The following is a 17,996-nucleotide window of genomic DNA, read 5'->3' as shown; positions in this document are numbered from 1 at the left end:
GTCACTTGCGTTACTTTTATGTCTTATCATCAATAAGTCCAATATGTAAACTATCCATTGTTCCAAAAACATTTGAACACAAAATGTATGTGATGAACTAATTTTTCTAACGAAAAAACTCGTATCTTATTCTCAGCATGGATTTTTTTCAAGATGATCTACATCTACCAATCTCACTATTTTTTGAAGTCCAATGATCCACGTGTTTATATTCAAAGGGCCGATGTTAATTTTGAATAAAACGCAAATTATTTTAAAAATCGTGGTAATATTTTTGTATCAGTTTAGTTTAGTTTATTCAACCAATAAAGTTACAATAGATAGTTTAGTGGTTACTAGATAATATAATACATACAATTTAAAATTTTAAACATTACCACTAGCAAAGTTATTTTGAATTAACAATAAATTTGATTTAAATAAATATCTACTAACATTAAAATCAATCATGTTGCAAACAGTATTGGTTTTTCTTATACACATGGATATTTGTTCATTGGAAGCATACACAGTTCTATGACATGGAACATTAAAAACGGTTGGTTCCGAAGCGATCTCGCAGGAACATTAAACTCAATTAGAGCTAAAACTGGTGAACAATCAATATAATCTGCTACTATGAATGATCATAACCTCTGTGAACTTTCTAAGAATGTTAAGAGGCAAAATACCAAGTAGTTTACACCTCATTTCATAGGTAGGAAGATCTATGTCCCAATGAAGTCTTTTCACTACAACTCTCTTAAATCGTTGTTGGATCTTTTCGATTCTAAATGAATAAAGAAAATATGAAGGATTCCAGATTACACTACAGTATTCAAGATAAGACGTTACAAACGCAGAATATAAATGCTTAAGGTGTGTGGATCGGAAAACTCCTTTGAGTTCCGCAATATGAAATCTAACATTGAACTGCCTTTAGCAACTAAAAAATGTATATGCTTTACAAAGTCAAGTTTTTTAGTCAAAAATCACACCAAGATCTTTTTTAAAGGTTATAACGGACATTGGCATATGATTGATTTTTTAGATAAAATTAATTGGATGACGGTTTCGAGAAAACGTTAGGCTTTGGCATTTGGAAATGTTCAAATGTAAACAGTCAGATAAACACCAGTCCAATAAAAGATCAAGATCTTGTTGCAGAAGAAAACAATCATGTTCAGATTTCGTACAACGAAATACCTTAAGATCATCTGCGTACATCAAGAACTTTTAATTTAAAAAATACCAAGAATGTCGTTTATAAACAACAAAAAAAGAAGAGGACCAAGATGGCTTCCTTGCGGATATACACTTCCGGATATACCTTGCACAGATGATGTAATGCCGTCGTTGTGCATACGGTTGGGAATGCCATTTGATTGTTTTTTTTTTTTTAATTATTTATAAACATCCAAAAACTTTTGCTATTTGTTTTTAAATCACACTCAACACAAAACAGATATTGATTGTATAGAAATTTATTTGAAGTATCGAATTCTTTTTGGAAAATTCGATATTCTTAAAAGTATAATTCACGATCATTATTAGACTTACGAAATTGCTTGTAACCCTTATTTTAAGTTATTAAAATGTATGATTCTTGTATATTGGTCAACAATGTTTGCCAATTTGTAACATCCAGAAAATCATAAATTGCATTCAAATTGGCTTCAGCAAAATCGTAATTAAAATTTAAGTCTCAAGTAAAAGAGAATTATAAAATTCTAAATGCAAACTGAGTGCAACATCATGTATCGTATTGGTGAAAAGGGAAACAATAGAGTCGTTTATGCCTAGGCACAATTCGGCACCAACGACAACCAAATCAAGTATATTATTACAAGAATTCTGAAAATGATTGATTTGTCTCAACTTCACAATCATGATTAAATCTAACGTTAAAAGGAATTAATATTTTTTCATCTTCATCGTATATCCATTTAACATTTGGCAAACTAAAATCTCCTAAAATTGTTATTTTTGATTATCTTTACGATTTTTCAATATTGAACTATAATTTTCTACATGAGCTTTGTATAAATCAATAGAGCTACATAGTGGAATGTAAGAAATAATAAGAAAAATTTCATTAATACAATCAAATTTTATATTCAGCACTAGTTGGTCGACATCGAGAGTATTATGTTGAGAAGAAAATTTAGTGCAATGAAGTGAGGTATGCACAGCTACTAGCACACCACTTTATAATAATATTGGAATGAGTAAATGGCACACATCTATCCGATGGTTTAAATTTTCGGTGACAATGATTGATCATCTACTATTGCCATTGTTTACCACAAATCTGACCATTGACGATGTTTGAAATGGTCAAGAGGCTTAAATTCTTGAGTCAAATGCACCTTGTAAGCTTTTTGTTACCACCCTAAGGGTACGACATCCCTGACCTAAGGAATGACAGAAGACCTCACGTACCAACCCTGGACGCAGAGGGTCATTGCGAAGGGACAGATTCTGGCGGGAACATAAAATCACGGACATTCCATAATTTTGCATTCTCATCCTAACATACTAGTTTTTGCTTAGATTCTTCTTTACCTCATGTATATTAATTATTATAAAATTATGTTAGTTATTTTCATTACTTATTAAAATAAAACTTGTATAAAAACATAATAGTGGCGACGAGGATTCGTTGAATAAAATTAAAGAACCATCATGCCAGAATCAAATCAACGGCCACATCAGCCTCCTCCAAACCAGCTTCCACCACAACAACAGCAGCAGTTACAGCAACAGCCTCCTATGCAACAACGTCTTCAGCAACAGCAGCCACCTCCACAACAAATTGCGCCACAAAATCCACTTCAACCTAACCTCCAAATGCCACCACCACCGCCGCAGATTCCTCAAGATTTCATATCGTTCTTCCAAGTGATGATGACTAATCAATCTGCCCTCATGGAGCGCCTCTCGGAGAATATATTTAATATGAAGAAGGAAAGATCGACCGCAGAATATACGATGGAGGTGCTAGCAAAAAACATCCAAGATTTTCATTACGATGAAGAGAACGGAGTCACATTTGCACAGTGGTTCGAACGGTTCGCGACCACGTTTAAAGAAAATGCGAGAGCGTTAACAGAGGATGCTAAAGTTCGACTACTTTTAAGAAAGTGGGGTGCATCAGAGTACTCCCGGTATGTAAATTTAATTTTACCCAATACACCTGCTAGTTTCGATTTTAGTACTACAATCGAAAAACTTAGCAAAATATTTGGACAATCGGAGTCGATCTTTAACACGCGCTTCCACTGCTTACAAACCACAAAAAGCAGTTGTGAAGACTACACAGCTTACACTAGTAGAGTCAATAAGAGCTGTGAGCAATTTCAACTTGGGAAGCTGACAAGTGAGCAATTTAAGTGCTTAATTTTTGTCAAAGGGTTGCATGCTTCATGTGACTCAGATGTCAGAACAAGATTACTTGCATTGCTGCAATCAGGAGACGAAACAAAAATTACGCTTTCGAACTTGTTATTGGAATGTCAGAGAATTGCAACACTAAAGCAAGATTCTCAATTGCTCGAAACTGCACCACTCAAAGCAAATGCAGTTTCTTATGGCAGAAAGAAACAGCCGAACAACAATGCTCTACCCATCAGTCATCCCGCATCAGGCAGTTCCACATCTATCAAGACATTGCCGCGTACACCATGCTGGGGATGTGGTGGTATGCATTTTGCTGCAGACTGCTCATTCAAGAACCACCAATGCCCATCATGCAAGCGTACTGGTCACAAAGAGGGTTACTGTTCTTGCTTTGCCAAAGCAAACACCAATCAACAATCATCAAGACCCAAAGGCAAATCCAACAAAAGACAACGAAAATCAAATGTAGTTGCAGTCAACACACTTCAAAAAGCAAATCGCAAATTTATAGAAGTTCATATAAATGGATTAGCACTCAATCTTCAATTAGACACTGGAACTGACGTCACAATTCTATCGAAGAATAATTGGGAGCAGTTGGGGAGCCCTAAGCTCTTTTTGGACAACAACTCAGAATCGGTAATTGATGCTCAGGGTAGAATAATTACCATGCTTGGTTCTTTCATTGCAGATGTTAAACTGGATGATAAAACATCAAAACTGTCTTGTCGTGTAGCTGACCTTCCAAATTTAAATCTTTTTGGAATAAATTGGATAGACGAATTTCGTCTATGGGATCAGCCATTCAGTAACATATCCAAAATACTCCGTTTAACATCAACATCAACAATTTCTGTAGACGTTCATATACAGAAGATAAAAAAAGAATTTGCAGACATTTTCACTGAAGCCCTGGGTCATTGCACTAAATTCAGGCCAAAATTATACCTGAGAGAGAATGCTACACCAATATATCGAGCGAAACGACCAGTTCCGTATGCAGCACTTCAGCAAGTCGAAGAAGAATTTAACCGACTGGAACGATTGGGTGTTATAACGCCGATAGATTTTTCGGAGTGGGCAGCACCCATAGTTGCCGTTCGTAAAGCCAATGGCAATGTAAGGATATGCCCCGACTACTCAACAGGCTTAAATGATGCTCTTCAGCCCCACCAACATCCACTTCCACTTCCTGAAGAGATTTTCGTAAAACATGCTGATGGCAAGTTTTTCACACACATTGACTTGTCGGACGCATACCTTCAAGTTGAAGTCGAAGAAGAAAGCAAGCAGTTCCTCACAATCAACACCCACAGAGGCCTGTACAAGTTCAACAGACTTCCTCCTGGTGTCAAAGCAGCACCAGGAAGTTTCCAACAAGTCATGGATACAATGCTTTGTCAGCTTGAAGGAGTCTCAGCGTTTATTGATGATCTTCTGGTATCCGGGAAAACTGTGGAAGAACACATTCAGAGACTGAAGGCAGTTCTTACCAGACTACGTGAGTATGGGTTTCATATAAAAATAGAAAAATGTTCATTTTTCCAGACCTCACTCAAATATTTGGGTCATGTTATCACCTCTACCGGACTCAAACCGGACCCAGATAAGTCTGCCGCCATTGTCTCGATGCCACCACCGCAAAATTTGTCACAGTTGAGGTCTTTCTTGAGGGCCATAAACTATTATGGCAAGTTTATACCCGACATCAGTAAATTAAGTGGCCCGTTGCACGCGCTACTGAAAAAAGACAGCAAATGGGTATGGACAAAAGCATGTCAAGATGCTTTTACAAACTTCAAGAACATCCTTTCGTCAGACCTGGGTTTAGCGCATTACGATCCACAACTACCAATCATCGTTGCAGCGGACGCATCTAACATGGGAATAGGAGCATGTATTTCTCACCGTTTCGAAGATGGCACCATCAAACCTGTTTATCATGCATCCCGGACACTCACATCAACAGAACAGAACTACAGCCAGGTAGAAAAAGAAGGTCTTGCTCTTACATTTGCAGTAAAGAAGTTTCACCGTATGTTACTTGGACGTCACTTCACCCTTCAGACAGACCACAAACCACTTCTGTCAATTTTTGGCTCAAAGAAGGGAGTTCCAGTGTATACTGCCAACAGGTTGCAGCGGTGGGCGATTACTTTGCTAAGGTATGATTTTTCGATTCAATTCATTTCCACTAGTGACTTCGGAAACGCGGACATTTTGTCACGGTTGATAAGCCAACATCCAAGGCCCAATTCTGAAGAGTACGTCATAGCTACTACCACTGTGGAAGAAGAAGCTTGCGCTGATTTGAAACACACCATTCAGCTACTACCACTTACATTCGACATGGTACAAAAAGCTACGTTGAACAATTCAGAACTGAATCGAATAGCTAACTTCATCAAATCAAAGTGGCCAAACAAAAACAATCTATCTTCAACCGAGCTTCAGTACTTTAATAGACGCGAAGCATTGACACCCGTTAATAACTGCATCATGTTTGGAGATAGACTAGTTATTCCCGAATGTTACCGTACCAAAATACTTCGCCAAGTACACAGAGGTCATCCAGGTATCCAAAACATGAAGGCGATAGCTAGAGGCTACATTTACTGGCCACAGATTGATAAAGACATTGAAAATTTTGTGAAGGAATGCTCGAGTTGTCAATCAGCAGCAAAGTCACCAATAAAAACAACACTTCAGTCATGGCCTCTCGCAACGGAGCCCTGGCAACGTATTCATATTGATTACGCAGGCCCAATTCAGAATGTATATTACTTGGTAGTAATAGACGCTCATTCCAAATGGCCTGAAATCATAGAAACGTCATCTTCAACCTCTACAGCTACAATCAACATCTTGCGAGAAATTTTTTCCAGACATGGATATCCGAAAACCTTGGTATCGGATAATGGAACTCAGTTTTGCAGCCACCAGTTCAAAAATTTCTGTGAGTCAGCAGGTATTCTTCACATGAAAACTGCACCGTTTCATCCCCAATCGAACGGGCAAGCCGAAAGATTTGTCGATACGCTCAAACGATCTCTTCAAAAACTTAAAGGGGAGGTAACCATGCAGGAAGCTCTGCAACAGTTCTTATTCATGTATAGGACAACTCCAAACCGCAACACGCCGAACAGTACGTCACCAGCTGAAGCAATGTATAACAGAAAAATCAGAACATCGTTGGATCTTCTAATTCAACCAAAGTTGAACCAGCCAGTCATCAATGAAAAACAAAACCTGAGTTTCAATCGACAGTATGGAGCAAAACACAGATCATTCGCTGTAGGAGATGCAGTTTTCGTCAAGCTGTATCGCTCAAACAAAAGCAGGTGGATTCCAGGTGAAATATTGGAGAGAGTTGGAGCAGTCAACTATAATGTTCGCGTCAACACAAGAGATAGATTAGTGCGGTCTCACACAAATCAAATTAGACCGAGATCATCCACACAGACGTCATCGACACCGACAGCGCAAATACCTCTTTCAACACTTTTGCAAGATTTTAACATGAAACCAATTACAGAACTCCAAAGTCCGGAGATAGCCGCCAGCCAAAGTTCACAGCCTGTAGCAGTTGCCTCAGAGGAATGTCCACAACATAGCAGAAGACTTGATTGGGAGCTTGGGGACAACAATCCAAGTGGTTCGGATCAGCGAGAAGCAATCATCACTCCACCGTCTATCCAGAGACGATCGAATAGAAAGCGTAGAGCAACAAAGAGATATTCTCCTCCCTCACCACCAGCTAAAAGGGGAGGTGTTACCACCCTAAGGGTACGACATCCCTGACCTAAGGAATGACAGAAGACCTCACGTACCAACCCTGGACGCAGAGGGTCATTGCGAAGGGACAGATTCTGGCGGGAACATAAAATCACGGACATTCCATAATTTTGCATTCTCATCCTAACATACTAGTTTTTGCTTAGATTCTTCTTTACCTCATGTATATTAATTATTATAAAATAATGTTAGTTATTTTCATTACTTATTAAAATAAAACTTGTATAAAAACATAATACTTTTAAATACAAGTCATTCTGCATAATGTTCATCAACAATGAGAGTGAGAGGTGCAATTGGTAGGCACGATGACGATTTGGCGTGGAAGGCTCTTGAGCCATACCATCGTGAACGGCAGTAGCATTTTCTGCAGTACAAGCTGTACGAATATGCACTGGTGTTTTCACATCTTCTACAAATCAGATTTGTTCAAATGTTTGCACGATTCATAAAAAGCCGACTTTATAACTTTAACGCGTTGTTCGATTGTTTATATTTCCATGGTTCAAATAGAGTGAGTCTGAAATTGAGAAATGTAAAATGAAAGGCAGAACAAAATTGTATGCTTAGGTGTTGTTCACATTTAACATCGGCCCTTAAAATGTGACCACCTTTTATTATTGCACAAATTGTCTAAGCTTGGTTTCTATTGGGCGCCCTACAAGATAGATAAATTCTCAAATAGATTGTCCTTTTCTTAAATGTAACCAAATGTCAACATTTTATTTATAACTATTAATAATATAATTTTTGCAGAATAAATCAGAAGAAAGATGATATAAAATCATATGTTTAAGCTTATGTTTTTCTGTATTCTTATCTAAAAAATGTTTATATTCGATTTACCTCTTTAAGTATCCTCGCTAATAAGGTTCTTGAAATAAGGAACAAAATTATTGCTTTGAGGAAATTTTTGAAAAAATTAACAAGTCAATATGATTATGACATTACTTTAATCAATAAAAAATCAAAACATTGACAATTTTTTTGAAAAGTTTCTTATCTATTTTATTTTTCGAAGCATTTTTCAATAATTCATTGATTTCTATTCAAGATATATCTCCTTTTATACATTTTTCATCTGCAGACTTGTTTATGATGTATACGTGTGCATAAACATTATTATTTAAACAAAATCTAGGCGATGTATGTAGATACGGGCTAAGAAATAATAATTGTTTAGGGGGCTTAATTTGTTGAACATCCCTGCTCTTGATTGGGGGTATTGTTTAAGAAGTGACATTTGTCAATATTCGGTTTCAATTTGACATTTACCTTTTAACGCGTGGAAAAAGTTTACATTTTCCTCGCATTTTTGAATAATTTCAATTTAATTGAATAAATTCCTTAAAAAAGTTACCATGTCAGCTAACAAAAAGAAAAATATCGAATCAATGGACCAGGATCCCAGTGATGACTCTGAGACAGAGTCCGACAATGAGGGACCACATCCTGATGCCTACACTGGCAACGAGGTAAAAGCGCTATTTCATCAAATTCAAATAATAAATCATTTCATCAATTATTTTCTTTATAATATTTCACAATTAAAGGAAATCCAAGTAGATTTCGAAGGCCGCAGTCCAACAGATACCGACTTCCATGGAATTTCCCAGCTCTTTCACCAGTTATTCCTCAAGGCGCACATTAACGTCAATGAAATGGCCGAAATCGTCATAGGTATGTCGCGTGTGTTGTTGGCTCTTACCAAGACACTAACTTCCATTTGATTTCAGCACAAAACTACGTTGGCAGTGTGATATTCCAAAGTGAAATCGAGGGCGAGGAAGAAGATCCCGAGGACGATGATATGTACGATTCCAATATGATCTTTGGTATTACAACTGCCATCAACATGACAGCGAAAAAAGACAAGCAATGCATCGAACAGTTGCGCTCCTATATCATTTCCAAGGCCGAAAAACACGCTACCGACGCCACACTCGTCCATCTCCGAGATGTGCTGGCGAACGAAGCACGGCCAGTTGGTTTCCTGATCAACGAACGTTTCATCAACATCCCTCCTCAGATATCAGTGCCGTTGCTGGAGAACTTGCACAAAGAAATCAAACAGGCCAACGAGAAAAAGATGCCCTTCGGATTTGTGTACTTCATCATGATCATCAAGTTCCATCGCCGAGAGGCCAAGAAGAATAAACCCCAGGAAGATGTGTACGTCAACGCTGAGGAGGAAGTCATTGCCAAGCAGGCGGTGCAGAGCTTCGAATTCTCTGTTGCTGGAGAGTGTGATAGTGGGCTGACGGGCAATTGGTTGGAGGAAGACGATGCTTTGACTCCTTACAGAAAAATCGTACTCTTTGATGCTACCAAATTACCTCTTTTAATCGATTCGATACAAACTTTTATCAACAACGAATAAGAGTAAGAGTAAAGGTGGTTAGCAAATAAAACCCATGATAATCAGAATCTATCTTCAAATCAAGGAAAAATGAACTGAAAGATCTTAGAGTGCCTAGAAGAAGTTTGGTTATCTCAGTGAGGAGGAGTATGTTATTTTGTAAATTTAAATTTATATATTTTTTTAAATTTCTGATGTAATTTATGTATACAAATAATAAAGTGTATATTCTTAATTATTGTTATCTTATTTCTTCAGGCTAAAAAATAACTGTCAAGAGAATCCCTACATTTTTTTGTCGTTGGAATGGAAATGGTGTAATTTGTTATTTCTCAATTTTTGGTAGCGGTCTAGGTTGACAGTTGTTACTAGCCGCGTTTTATTATCACCATGATCTGATCCGGAACATGGCAAATACCAACACTTCACGAAATATCTAATCTATCCCATATAAAAATCAAGGCTTAAACAAAGAAAATTATTTTAACAGGAAGCATTATTACAGCATCTTACTTCAAGGTGTTGTTAATACAAAGAAAAAGATTATAAATATTTTTGTGGAGAACCGGGAAGTTCGCACGACAGCCGACTTCTTCGAACATCGGATTTATATAGCAATGCATTCGAAAGTACCGAAGAGCTTTTCCCTTTCAACCCATTCCTGTTTGGTGACTTAGCATATCCATGTCTTCAATGGCTGATTCCACACTTCAAAGACAATGGCAATATGACAGATGCTCCACGAAATTCGTTCTTTTGGGCGAATAGTAATTGAGCATTCTTTTGGTTGGCTCAAAACTCGTTTTAAAAGAATACTTTATTTTACGGTGGTATGCGCTTGCATACTACATAACATAGTGTGTAGACAACAACGATGAGCTAGAGGAAAGCCATCAGCATGAATCTTTTCCAGAGTTTGATTCTCATTCAGGAACTTCAATCAGTTTAAGGCGGCAGCAGTTAATGGAAGATTTACTCAATAGATATATAATTTAAAGAATTGAAAACTTTTTGTACTCTTTAAATAAATTGTTTTTATTAATATAAAAGCAAATAAAAATTCACACAAACATTGAACTGATGAAAATAATGATGGGAACAAATTGTGGAATTATTTTTTGTTTGTAACCGCAAAATACGAGTAGTTCCAAATCTTATGAGATGAAAGCGAAGCGAAAATAGTTCTTCCTATATTCCAGTGAATTGACACTTTTGGTTTGACATTTTCTTCCTATATTCCAGTGATTTGACAGCTTTTCAAAAATGTTGTTTTGTTTTATATCAAAATTTTATATTTTTATTGTGGATTGTGGATGAATTCTAAGAAAATTAAAATAAAGCTAACTCACATTTTTATATAGTATGTAATTACAATCAAGAAAGAATCTACTAGATCGAAAAGTGAAGAATAATAAACACATTCGCCTGTGAATCCGCCAAAAAAAGCTGCCGGATTTCAACTCGCCAACAAACATTATGACATTTCAAATTCGCCTTCGAATTCGTTGATTGGTCGAATACAAAACGAAGAAGGCGAAAGCGAAAGGAATGAGGTCTTTCAACTATGTTGCTTTTTGATTCGTTGCAGTAAGTGCCATATATTGGGCTTCTGTCTTCGATATGGCGACTGTTGGCAGTTATTTTTCAAATTGCACGAAATTCTGGAAACATGATATTCCCCAGCAGCATAAACTAGTTTCATATGGGTTGTTCCTTTAGATAACGATAAATATGTTTACTGCTTATCCAGGGTTCTGGTTGTATCGACTGACTGCATTTACAGTTAAACTGATATCAGGTCGTGAGACTTCCCAAAGCTTCATAATAGGTTATAACTTTTATTTCAGCACCCTTAACAAGTTCCTTTGTTAAGTTTCGATTAGAATCTAAAGGCATTTTTGCTGTGATGAAATCAAACAAATAGAATCCATCTAGAAATCATATTGGTCTAATGAAATTAAACCTTTCTTTCGATCACTTAAAATTTGAATCCCCACGGCAAAAACGGCCTCATCTATATCTTTAATTTTAGAATCGTTCTGCAAGTTCTTTTTCAATTCCAAATTTTGTTGTATGTTAGTAAATATCGTTTATAAATATGAGTGACACATTTAATTTTTGATTTCAAACAAGGCTCTTTGGCTTTTGTCGTTGAAGCCTTCTGCCATAAAAAGCTCTTCGTTCAAATCGCCTTGTAAGAATTCGTTCACTGCGTCCGTTTGAAAGATATATATTTTTGGGGCTGTTGCTAGTAAAAATCGAATAGAGGTGTGTCGTAAGCGATTAAGTTTCTTTGTTATCGATGACCATCTTTTGCTCATACTCTTTCAATAACTAACCGGGCTTTGTATCAATATATTTTACCTCTTCAACTGTTATTAGATCGTACGGATTGAGCTTGACAAACATAATCATTCATTCGGACAGGTTTTGGTGAAAATTGACTACGTCGTGGTTCATTGGCTCCAATTGCGTGATGGCCATTGCGGTGGACTGTCATGCTAGAGGTCTTGGGTTCATTCCCTGCCTGTGCCACCTAAAGTGTTTTCACGAGTAATGCCTCTTGCGAGAAAGTGACAAATCCTTCAAGAGTTATTCTTGTCATGAAAAGTGCTTTCTCAAATAAGCCGTTTAGATTCCGCATAAAACTGTAAGTCCCCTTCGTCCTTGAGAAAGTTACTCGCACCCAGTTTTAGTTTTTTGATTTTCACAGTGGTACTGACAGTAAAACGACACGATTTTGAATTTGTTGGCAGAATTTTTTTGTTGGAATTTTTAATTAATTTTTGCAGTCGTTTTTCAAAGCTAACAACGAAATTTTGCATAGGATACAATCAAACATCAGTTTTTACTAGTTTTGTTTTTGCCAAAGTATTCGAGTCGGCAATCAATTATTTCCAACTTTTAGTAGTTTTTCATTTTTCTCAAAATCTTAAATTTTAACAGAAACGTCAAAAATATATTCTTCGTTACATACTATTATTTTGGAGTAAATGGGAAGGTTCAGCCGACATAAGGGACTTGAAAGTAGCATCTGATTGGCCAGCTGTCAAAAAATTACCTTCCAATTAAGGCAACCTAATTGGAAACTGGTGGTGGGGTGTTGTAGGATCTGGGGGCTTATGCTGCAACTTTTCCTACACACCAAGTGTTCACTTAACCACCGGATACTGGTTATATCTTTAGATATAACTTGCGACAAATTTGGAGGTTAGTGCGAGGGCCTAACAATCCCTCCACAGTGAAAAACTCGAAAGTTATAAAAAGAGATACCAGCCTCGGATAATGAAATCCCTCTTATGGTAATCAGACCCGGAACGACAAAGGACTACGCATTGAGAGTTTGTACCTGAAATGTAAGAACCCTCTGCAGTCCAGGTGCAACTCAGAAACTTGAATCTGTCCTCTCGCAGTATAAGGCAGATATTACTGCGATCCAGGAAATACGATGGATAGGATCAGGGACAATGAAGAGAAAGAGTTGCGACATTTATTATAGCTGTCATCAAAGATTGCATATATTTGGATGCGGATTCGTCGTGGGAAATCGGCTTAGATCGAAAGTCATGGATTTCAAACCAATAAGTGATCACCTGGCTGTGATCCGCATAAAGGACACATTACAGAACATCAGTATAATATGTGCATACGCCCCTACTGATGATGGTGAGGAGGATTTCTACGACCGTCTGGATAGAGCCTGTCCAGAGTACGAAGTTAAAATCGTACTCGGAGACTTCAATGCAATAATCGGGAAGGAAGACATCTTTGTCGGATTAGTTGGAAAGCACAGCCTCCACAAAGAAACAACAGATAACGGCTTCCGACTAATCGACTTTGCTGCAGCTCGTAACACGGTGATAAGTAGCACTAAGTTTCCAAGACGGAAGATCTACACAGAAACCTGGCGATCTCCGGATGGTCGAACCACCGACCATGTGCTAATCGGCGCAAGGCACGCATCCAATATCCTGAACGTGCACACTTTCCGAGGAGAATATGTCGACTCTGACCACTTTCTGGTAGTGGCTAAGCTTAGAGCTCGAATATCAAACGACAAAAAAACACGTGCGGCCCAAAGAAAGAAGTTCAACATCGGTTGCCTTAGCACATTGGAAAATGCCAGTGACTACAGTGAGGGCCTGAGCGAGAGACTCTCCGCCGCCGTCCGCCCAAATACTACAGACGTCAACACATTGTGAACCAATATCGCAAAATAATAAAAAATGTAGCCGAGACCATCATAGGTTACCAGCCACCCCCGAATAGGAACCCGTGGTATAATGATGAGTGCGTGATATTGAAAAGAGAGACGGAAAATGGACGTGTGAAGATGCTGCAACGGAAAACAAGAGCAGCAAGGGAAGATTACCGCACGAAAAGGAGAAATGAGAAAAAGACCCTGTGAAGGAAGAAAATAGCATCCGCAGTTTTTCAGCTCAAAGATCTAGAGGAGTCTCGGGCCAAGAACAACACCCGACGTTTCTTTAAAAGGTCGAAGCAATTAGCTTCTGGTTTCATAACCGGGACACATGCTCTTCGAAATAGTGAAGAAAACCTAGTCACCGAAGAACAAGGAATTGTAGATGTTTTCAAGCAGCACTTCCAACAGCTGCTGAATGCGCAAAATGTCGAGCAAGATAATGACGAAAGATAAGCAAGACCAGTCAATGAAGACCCAGTCCCATCCCCCAGCAGAGTAGAGGTAGAACGCTAAAAAATAACAAGTCCGCCAGATCGGATGGCATACCCGCGGAACTCTTTAAACATGGAGGAAGTGTTTTGATAAACCGCATGCGCCATGTCATCACCAAAGTGTGGAAGGAAGAATGCATACCCACTGACGATAGACCAAATATTCACACTGAGGCAGATCCTGGAAAATACCAACGAATTTCAAGCCGAAACCCACCATCTTTTCATCAACTTTAAAGCTGCTTATGATAGCATCCAACGCCAAGAGCTTATGATGGCGATATCTAAATTCGGGATCCCGAACACTGAATACGCATTTCAGTGTGCAAATGGGTAACAGCTCAACCGAGTTATTCTAAACTTGCGCAGGGTTTAGACAAGGAGATGGGTTGTCATGTGACTTCTTCAACATAGACCTGGAGCAGATAGTACGTAAGGCAAGTGTGAGCACGGAGGGCACTATCTTCAACAAATCCACAGAGCTCCTAGGCTATGCGGACGACATAGACATAATCGGTCCATCCAAGAGAGTTGTGTTTGAGCTCTTCACAGCGATTGAAGAACAGGCGAAACTAGTGGGTCTTGAAGTGAATGAGGACAAAACAAAGTACATGTTATCAACAAATAAATCAAAATCTGTCCAACGCTTAGTGTCTGCTATACAAAACTTTGATTTAACCAGTCCTACTCTACGGCGCCGAGTGTTGGACGATAAGTAAAAAAGGGGAATTGATATTGGGCATTTTCGAAATGCCCAATATCAATCCTTCGACGGATTTTTGGTCCCGTATGCGACGATGGCGAATGGAGAAGAAGATACAACTGAGAACTGTATAAGCTGTACCAGATTGTGGATGTAGTCCAGAAGGCCAAGAAAAGACGACTACATTGGCTTGGCCACATCGAGCGAATGGTCGACAACGCTCCAGTCAAGAAAGTCTTCTCAGCCCACCCCGCAGGTTCAAGACAACAAGGAAGACCGAACCTACGGTACAAGGACCAAGTGACTGCGGATGCCAGAGCGCTTAGTCTCGGTGATTGGAGAGTGCATGCGAGGGATCGTTCACGATGGAAGACTGCAGTATCTCAGGCTGAGACCCTTCATGGATTTTGAGCCGGATAAGTAAGTAAGTAATTGGAAACTTGATTCAAGAAAAATATGTCAGAATGACAATCGATCATGTTTTTTTTAATTAACTAAAAGTTAACGTTATTCCTTAGAGTCGAAATAAATGATTTTTAGAAAGATTTCTGTGCGTGCGTGTGTACGTACGTTCGTACGGTCCGTACGATCGCGACGTTTTTTCGTCGTCCATAGCTCAAGAACCAGAAGAGATATCGATTTCAAATAAATTTTGTTATACAGATAATAAGGCAGAAAGATGCAGAAAGGGCTCTCAAGCGTGGGTGGTTTTTTTTACTATAGCAGTTTAAAAAAAAGGTCAAAACTTTGGTTAACCCTAAATATAATACGAACCAAAAACGCTAGAGACTTGAATTAAATTTTATATAATATATTGTAACGTGATATCAACAAGGTTTTTTTTTTGAAAAAAATCCAATCAACGGTTTTTATATATAAATCAAAAAAACTGAAAAAAAAATTTGTCACCTCCAAAATTTTACGACTAAAATATGATTTTATCTCAAAAACAATTTTGTGCAACGAAGAATAATGTTTTTGACATCTGATAATATTTTGAAAAAATCGAATTGACAGTTTTTTTTTATAAAAATAAAAATCTAAAAAACATTACTCAAAGTTGGTAAAAATTGAATATCGATTCAAATATCTTTTCAAAAACTTGAAATTTAGGCTAATTTAATCTTATAAGAAATATTGTTTTCAACATTCTGAAAAATATTGAGAAAAATCGAATTGACAGTTTTTTTTACAAAAAATAAAAAACCTGAAAAAAAATTAACAAAAATTGGTAAAAAATGATTTTCGACTCAAATATCTTTTAAAAAATTTGAAATATTGGCTTCAAACTTATTTTATTTCACAGAAAATATTGTTTTCGATATTCAGTAATTTGTATATAAAATTTCATTAAAAATAAAATTTACAAAAAATAGTACGCAAATTTGGTAAAAATTGATACGAGTATATAGACAAACTTTTAAGCAAGACAAATCGACAGACGGGATGGGAAGTTATCAGTGTGGGTCGCATCCCAGCCTCTTTTTTAGCAGATAGATTGGGCTCAACTTAGGCTTTTATTTGGAACTAGTCTTTCCACTGGATACTCTAATTTTAGAGTGAAATAAAAATGCGATCGCTTATTTCGTTTTTATTTGTTTTTATTACTGTGGTTTTAAACATGATCACCTCTCATTTTTGTATGTCCCTCTCTATTTAATTTAACAACGATAAACACCAAAGCTAATTTTATTTTAAAATGAGCATTTCCGGTCGAGTAACCAGATATTACATTTCATTTTAAAACGGTATTATAACAGCAAAAGCTCACTACAGTAAGTAATCTTTTATTTTTGTGAAAATTAACGTTCATTTACATAGTTTTATCTTACTTTTTTCAGAATGTATGTAAATAATAACTTTTTATCCTCTTATTGTTTTTATATACAAATTTATTTTATTTTTAAAACAATTTATTTTTTCTAAAATAAAATCTAACAAAAAAGAACGAAACATAAAAACTACAAAAAATCTTTAACAAGTTTTATATGTTTTTTTGTTTTTCACCGTAAACTTACAAACTATTGGGGTTTATTTAATTGTATTTTAATTAACAGAACACAGTGCAAGACAAATTTGCATGAAACAAGGTAAAAATTAATTAAAATTAAATGCGTTGAATGATAATAAATATAATAATAATAATAACAAATAAATATAGAAATATATCTAATCGAGTATTTTGGTTCTCATTTCGTTTGGACGTTTCATAAGAAAATGTTTATTAGCAAAACAAAGCAATAAAGAGAAGTTTAAAGACTTTTAAAATCTGCAGAGAAATAATTTTTTAATTTAAACTTTTACGGATATAATAAATAAAATAAATTTAATTTTTAAGCTTCTACAGGATTTTCAATGAAATTCAAAACTATTGTTTATAATGTTTAATGTCGCTCACACTTTGGGCAAATGTCATTTTTGGCAAAGTTTTATTTTTATATTGATGCAGTTTATTATTTATTGTTATCTCTCTCTCTTTTGTTTGTGGTTTCCCGGTTAAATTTCCACTCCACCATTTTGTTTTTTATTTGTGATATTTAGTTTTTAAGAAAGAGTTTCAACAAAAGAAAACTCTTTTAAAGCATCAGAAAAAAAATTTAATATTTTATAGGTTATGTTGTGGTTTTACGTAGTTTGACAGATCTGACAGTTACCGGTTAAGACTCGCTCAACTTTTACTCTTTTGATTTTCCAGGCTTGTCAAGGCGGCTTCTGCCATTTTCTTGTATTTACCAGCGAGTTCAGGCAAATCATAAGCAATGGCCACGTCCAGTTTACTGATCGGACAGCCACGGAAGTAGGTGCACGTTTCCGAGAGCTTTTTGAATTCGTACAGTGGATTCAAGCGGAAGAAGTCACGATAGACCTCTGGATCGGGCAAATCGTACCGTGAGATGTTCGTCAGAGTAGACAGGCCTTCGTAGATGTGGTAATTCTGTGGGTGGTCAATGATGTCATCGGCGATGCGTTTCTTGTTGCCAAACAGAGTTTTATGGTTAAAATAGGTTGTGAGGTAGCAGTCAACCATTTTAGCGTGATTTCGAACACGGACCTGTTCAAATGGAA

The 17,996-nt window shown here is 36.9% G+C and overlaps 3 protein-coding genes across 4 annotated transcripts in view; 2 read left to right on the top strand and 1 right to left on the bottom strand.

The window, feature by feature from the left end:
- The first annotated feature begins 2,664 nt into the window (after nucleotides 1–2,664).
- On the top strand, nucleotides 2,665–7,326 carry LOC129939201 (uncharacterized protein K02A2.6-like). The gene has a single exon (XM_056047128.1). It carries the CDS (start codon nucleotides 2,665–2,667, stop codon nucleotides 7,177–7,179), a length of 4,515 nt encoding a protein of 1,504 aa, XP_055903103.1. The 3' UTR covers nucleotides 7,180–7,326.
- Nucleotides 7,327–8,422: 1,096 nt separating this feature from the next.
- LOC129941299 (protein BCCIP homolog) lies at nucleotides 8,423–9,767 on the top strand. The gene is made up of 3 exons (XM_056049894.1): nucleotides 8,423–8,648; nucleotides 8,727–8,853; nucleotides 8,910–9,767. The coding sequence occupies exons 1-3, from the start codon at nucleotides 8,535–8,537 to the stop codon at nucleotides 9,551–9,553; spliced, it is 885 nt and encodes a 294-aa protein (XP_055905869.1). The 5' UTR covers nucleotides 8,423–8,534; the 3' UTR covers nucleotides 9,554–9,767.
- A 6,743-nt stretch (nucleotides 9,768–16,510) lies between these two features.
- Nucleotides 16,511–17,996, bottom strand: part of LOC129953978 (uncharacterized) — a 29,185-nt gene continuing 27,699 nt past the window's right edge. For both annotated transcript variants that reach the window (XM_056067548.1, XM_056067547.1), the window contains exon 8: nucleotides 16,511–17,982. In XM_056067548.1, coding sequence (XP_055923523.1) covers nucleotides 17,599–17,982 — 384 coding nt within the window. In that variant the 3' untranslated portion in view covers nucleotides 16,511–17,598. The remainder of the gene's footprint in view (nucleotides 17,983–17,996) is intronic.

Source organism: Eupeodes corollae, chromosome 1 (genome assembly GCF_945859685.1).
Source record: "Eupeodes corollae chromosome 1, idEupCoro1.1, whole genome shotgun sequence".
Classification (NCBI taxonomy): Eukaryota; Metazoa; Arthropoda; class Insecta; order Diptera; family Syrphidae; genus Eupeodes; species Eupeodes corollae.
This window is presented reverse-complemented; position numbering and strand designations above follow the sequence as displayed.

What these genes read in the sequence shown, in the direction of transcription:
- LOC129939201 (XM_056047128.1), top strand. Translation starts at nt 2,665, where the DNA reads ATGCCAGAATCAAATCAACGGCCACATCAGCCTCCTCCAAACCAGCTT.
- LOC129941299 (XM_056049894.1), top strand. Translation starts at nt 8,535, where the DNA reads ATGTCAGCTAACAAAAAGAAAAATATCGAATCAATGGACCAGGATCCC. An exon ending in ATGCCTACACTGGCAACGAG is followed by an intron (nt 8,649 to 8,726) that starts GTAAAAGCGCTA and finishes TCACAATTAAAG; the next exon opens with GAAATCCAAGTAGATTTCGA. An exon ending in AATGGCCGAAATCGTCATAG is followed by an intron (nt 8,854 to 8,909) that starts GTATGTCGCGTG and finishes ATTTGATTTCAG; the next exon opens with CACAAAACTACGTTGGCAGT.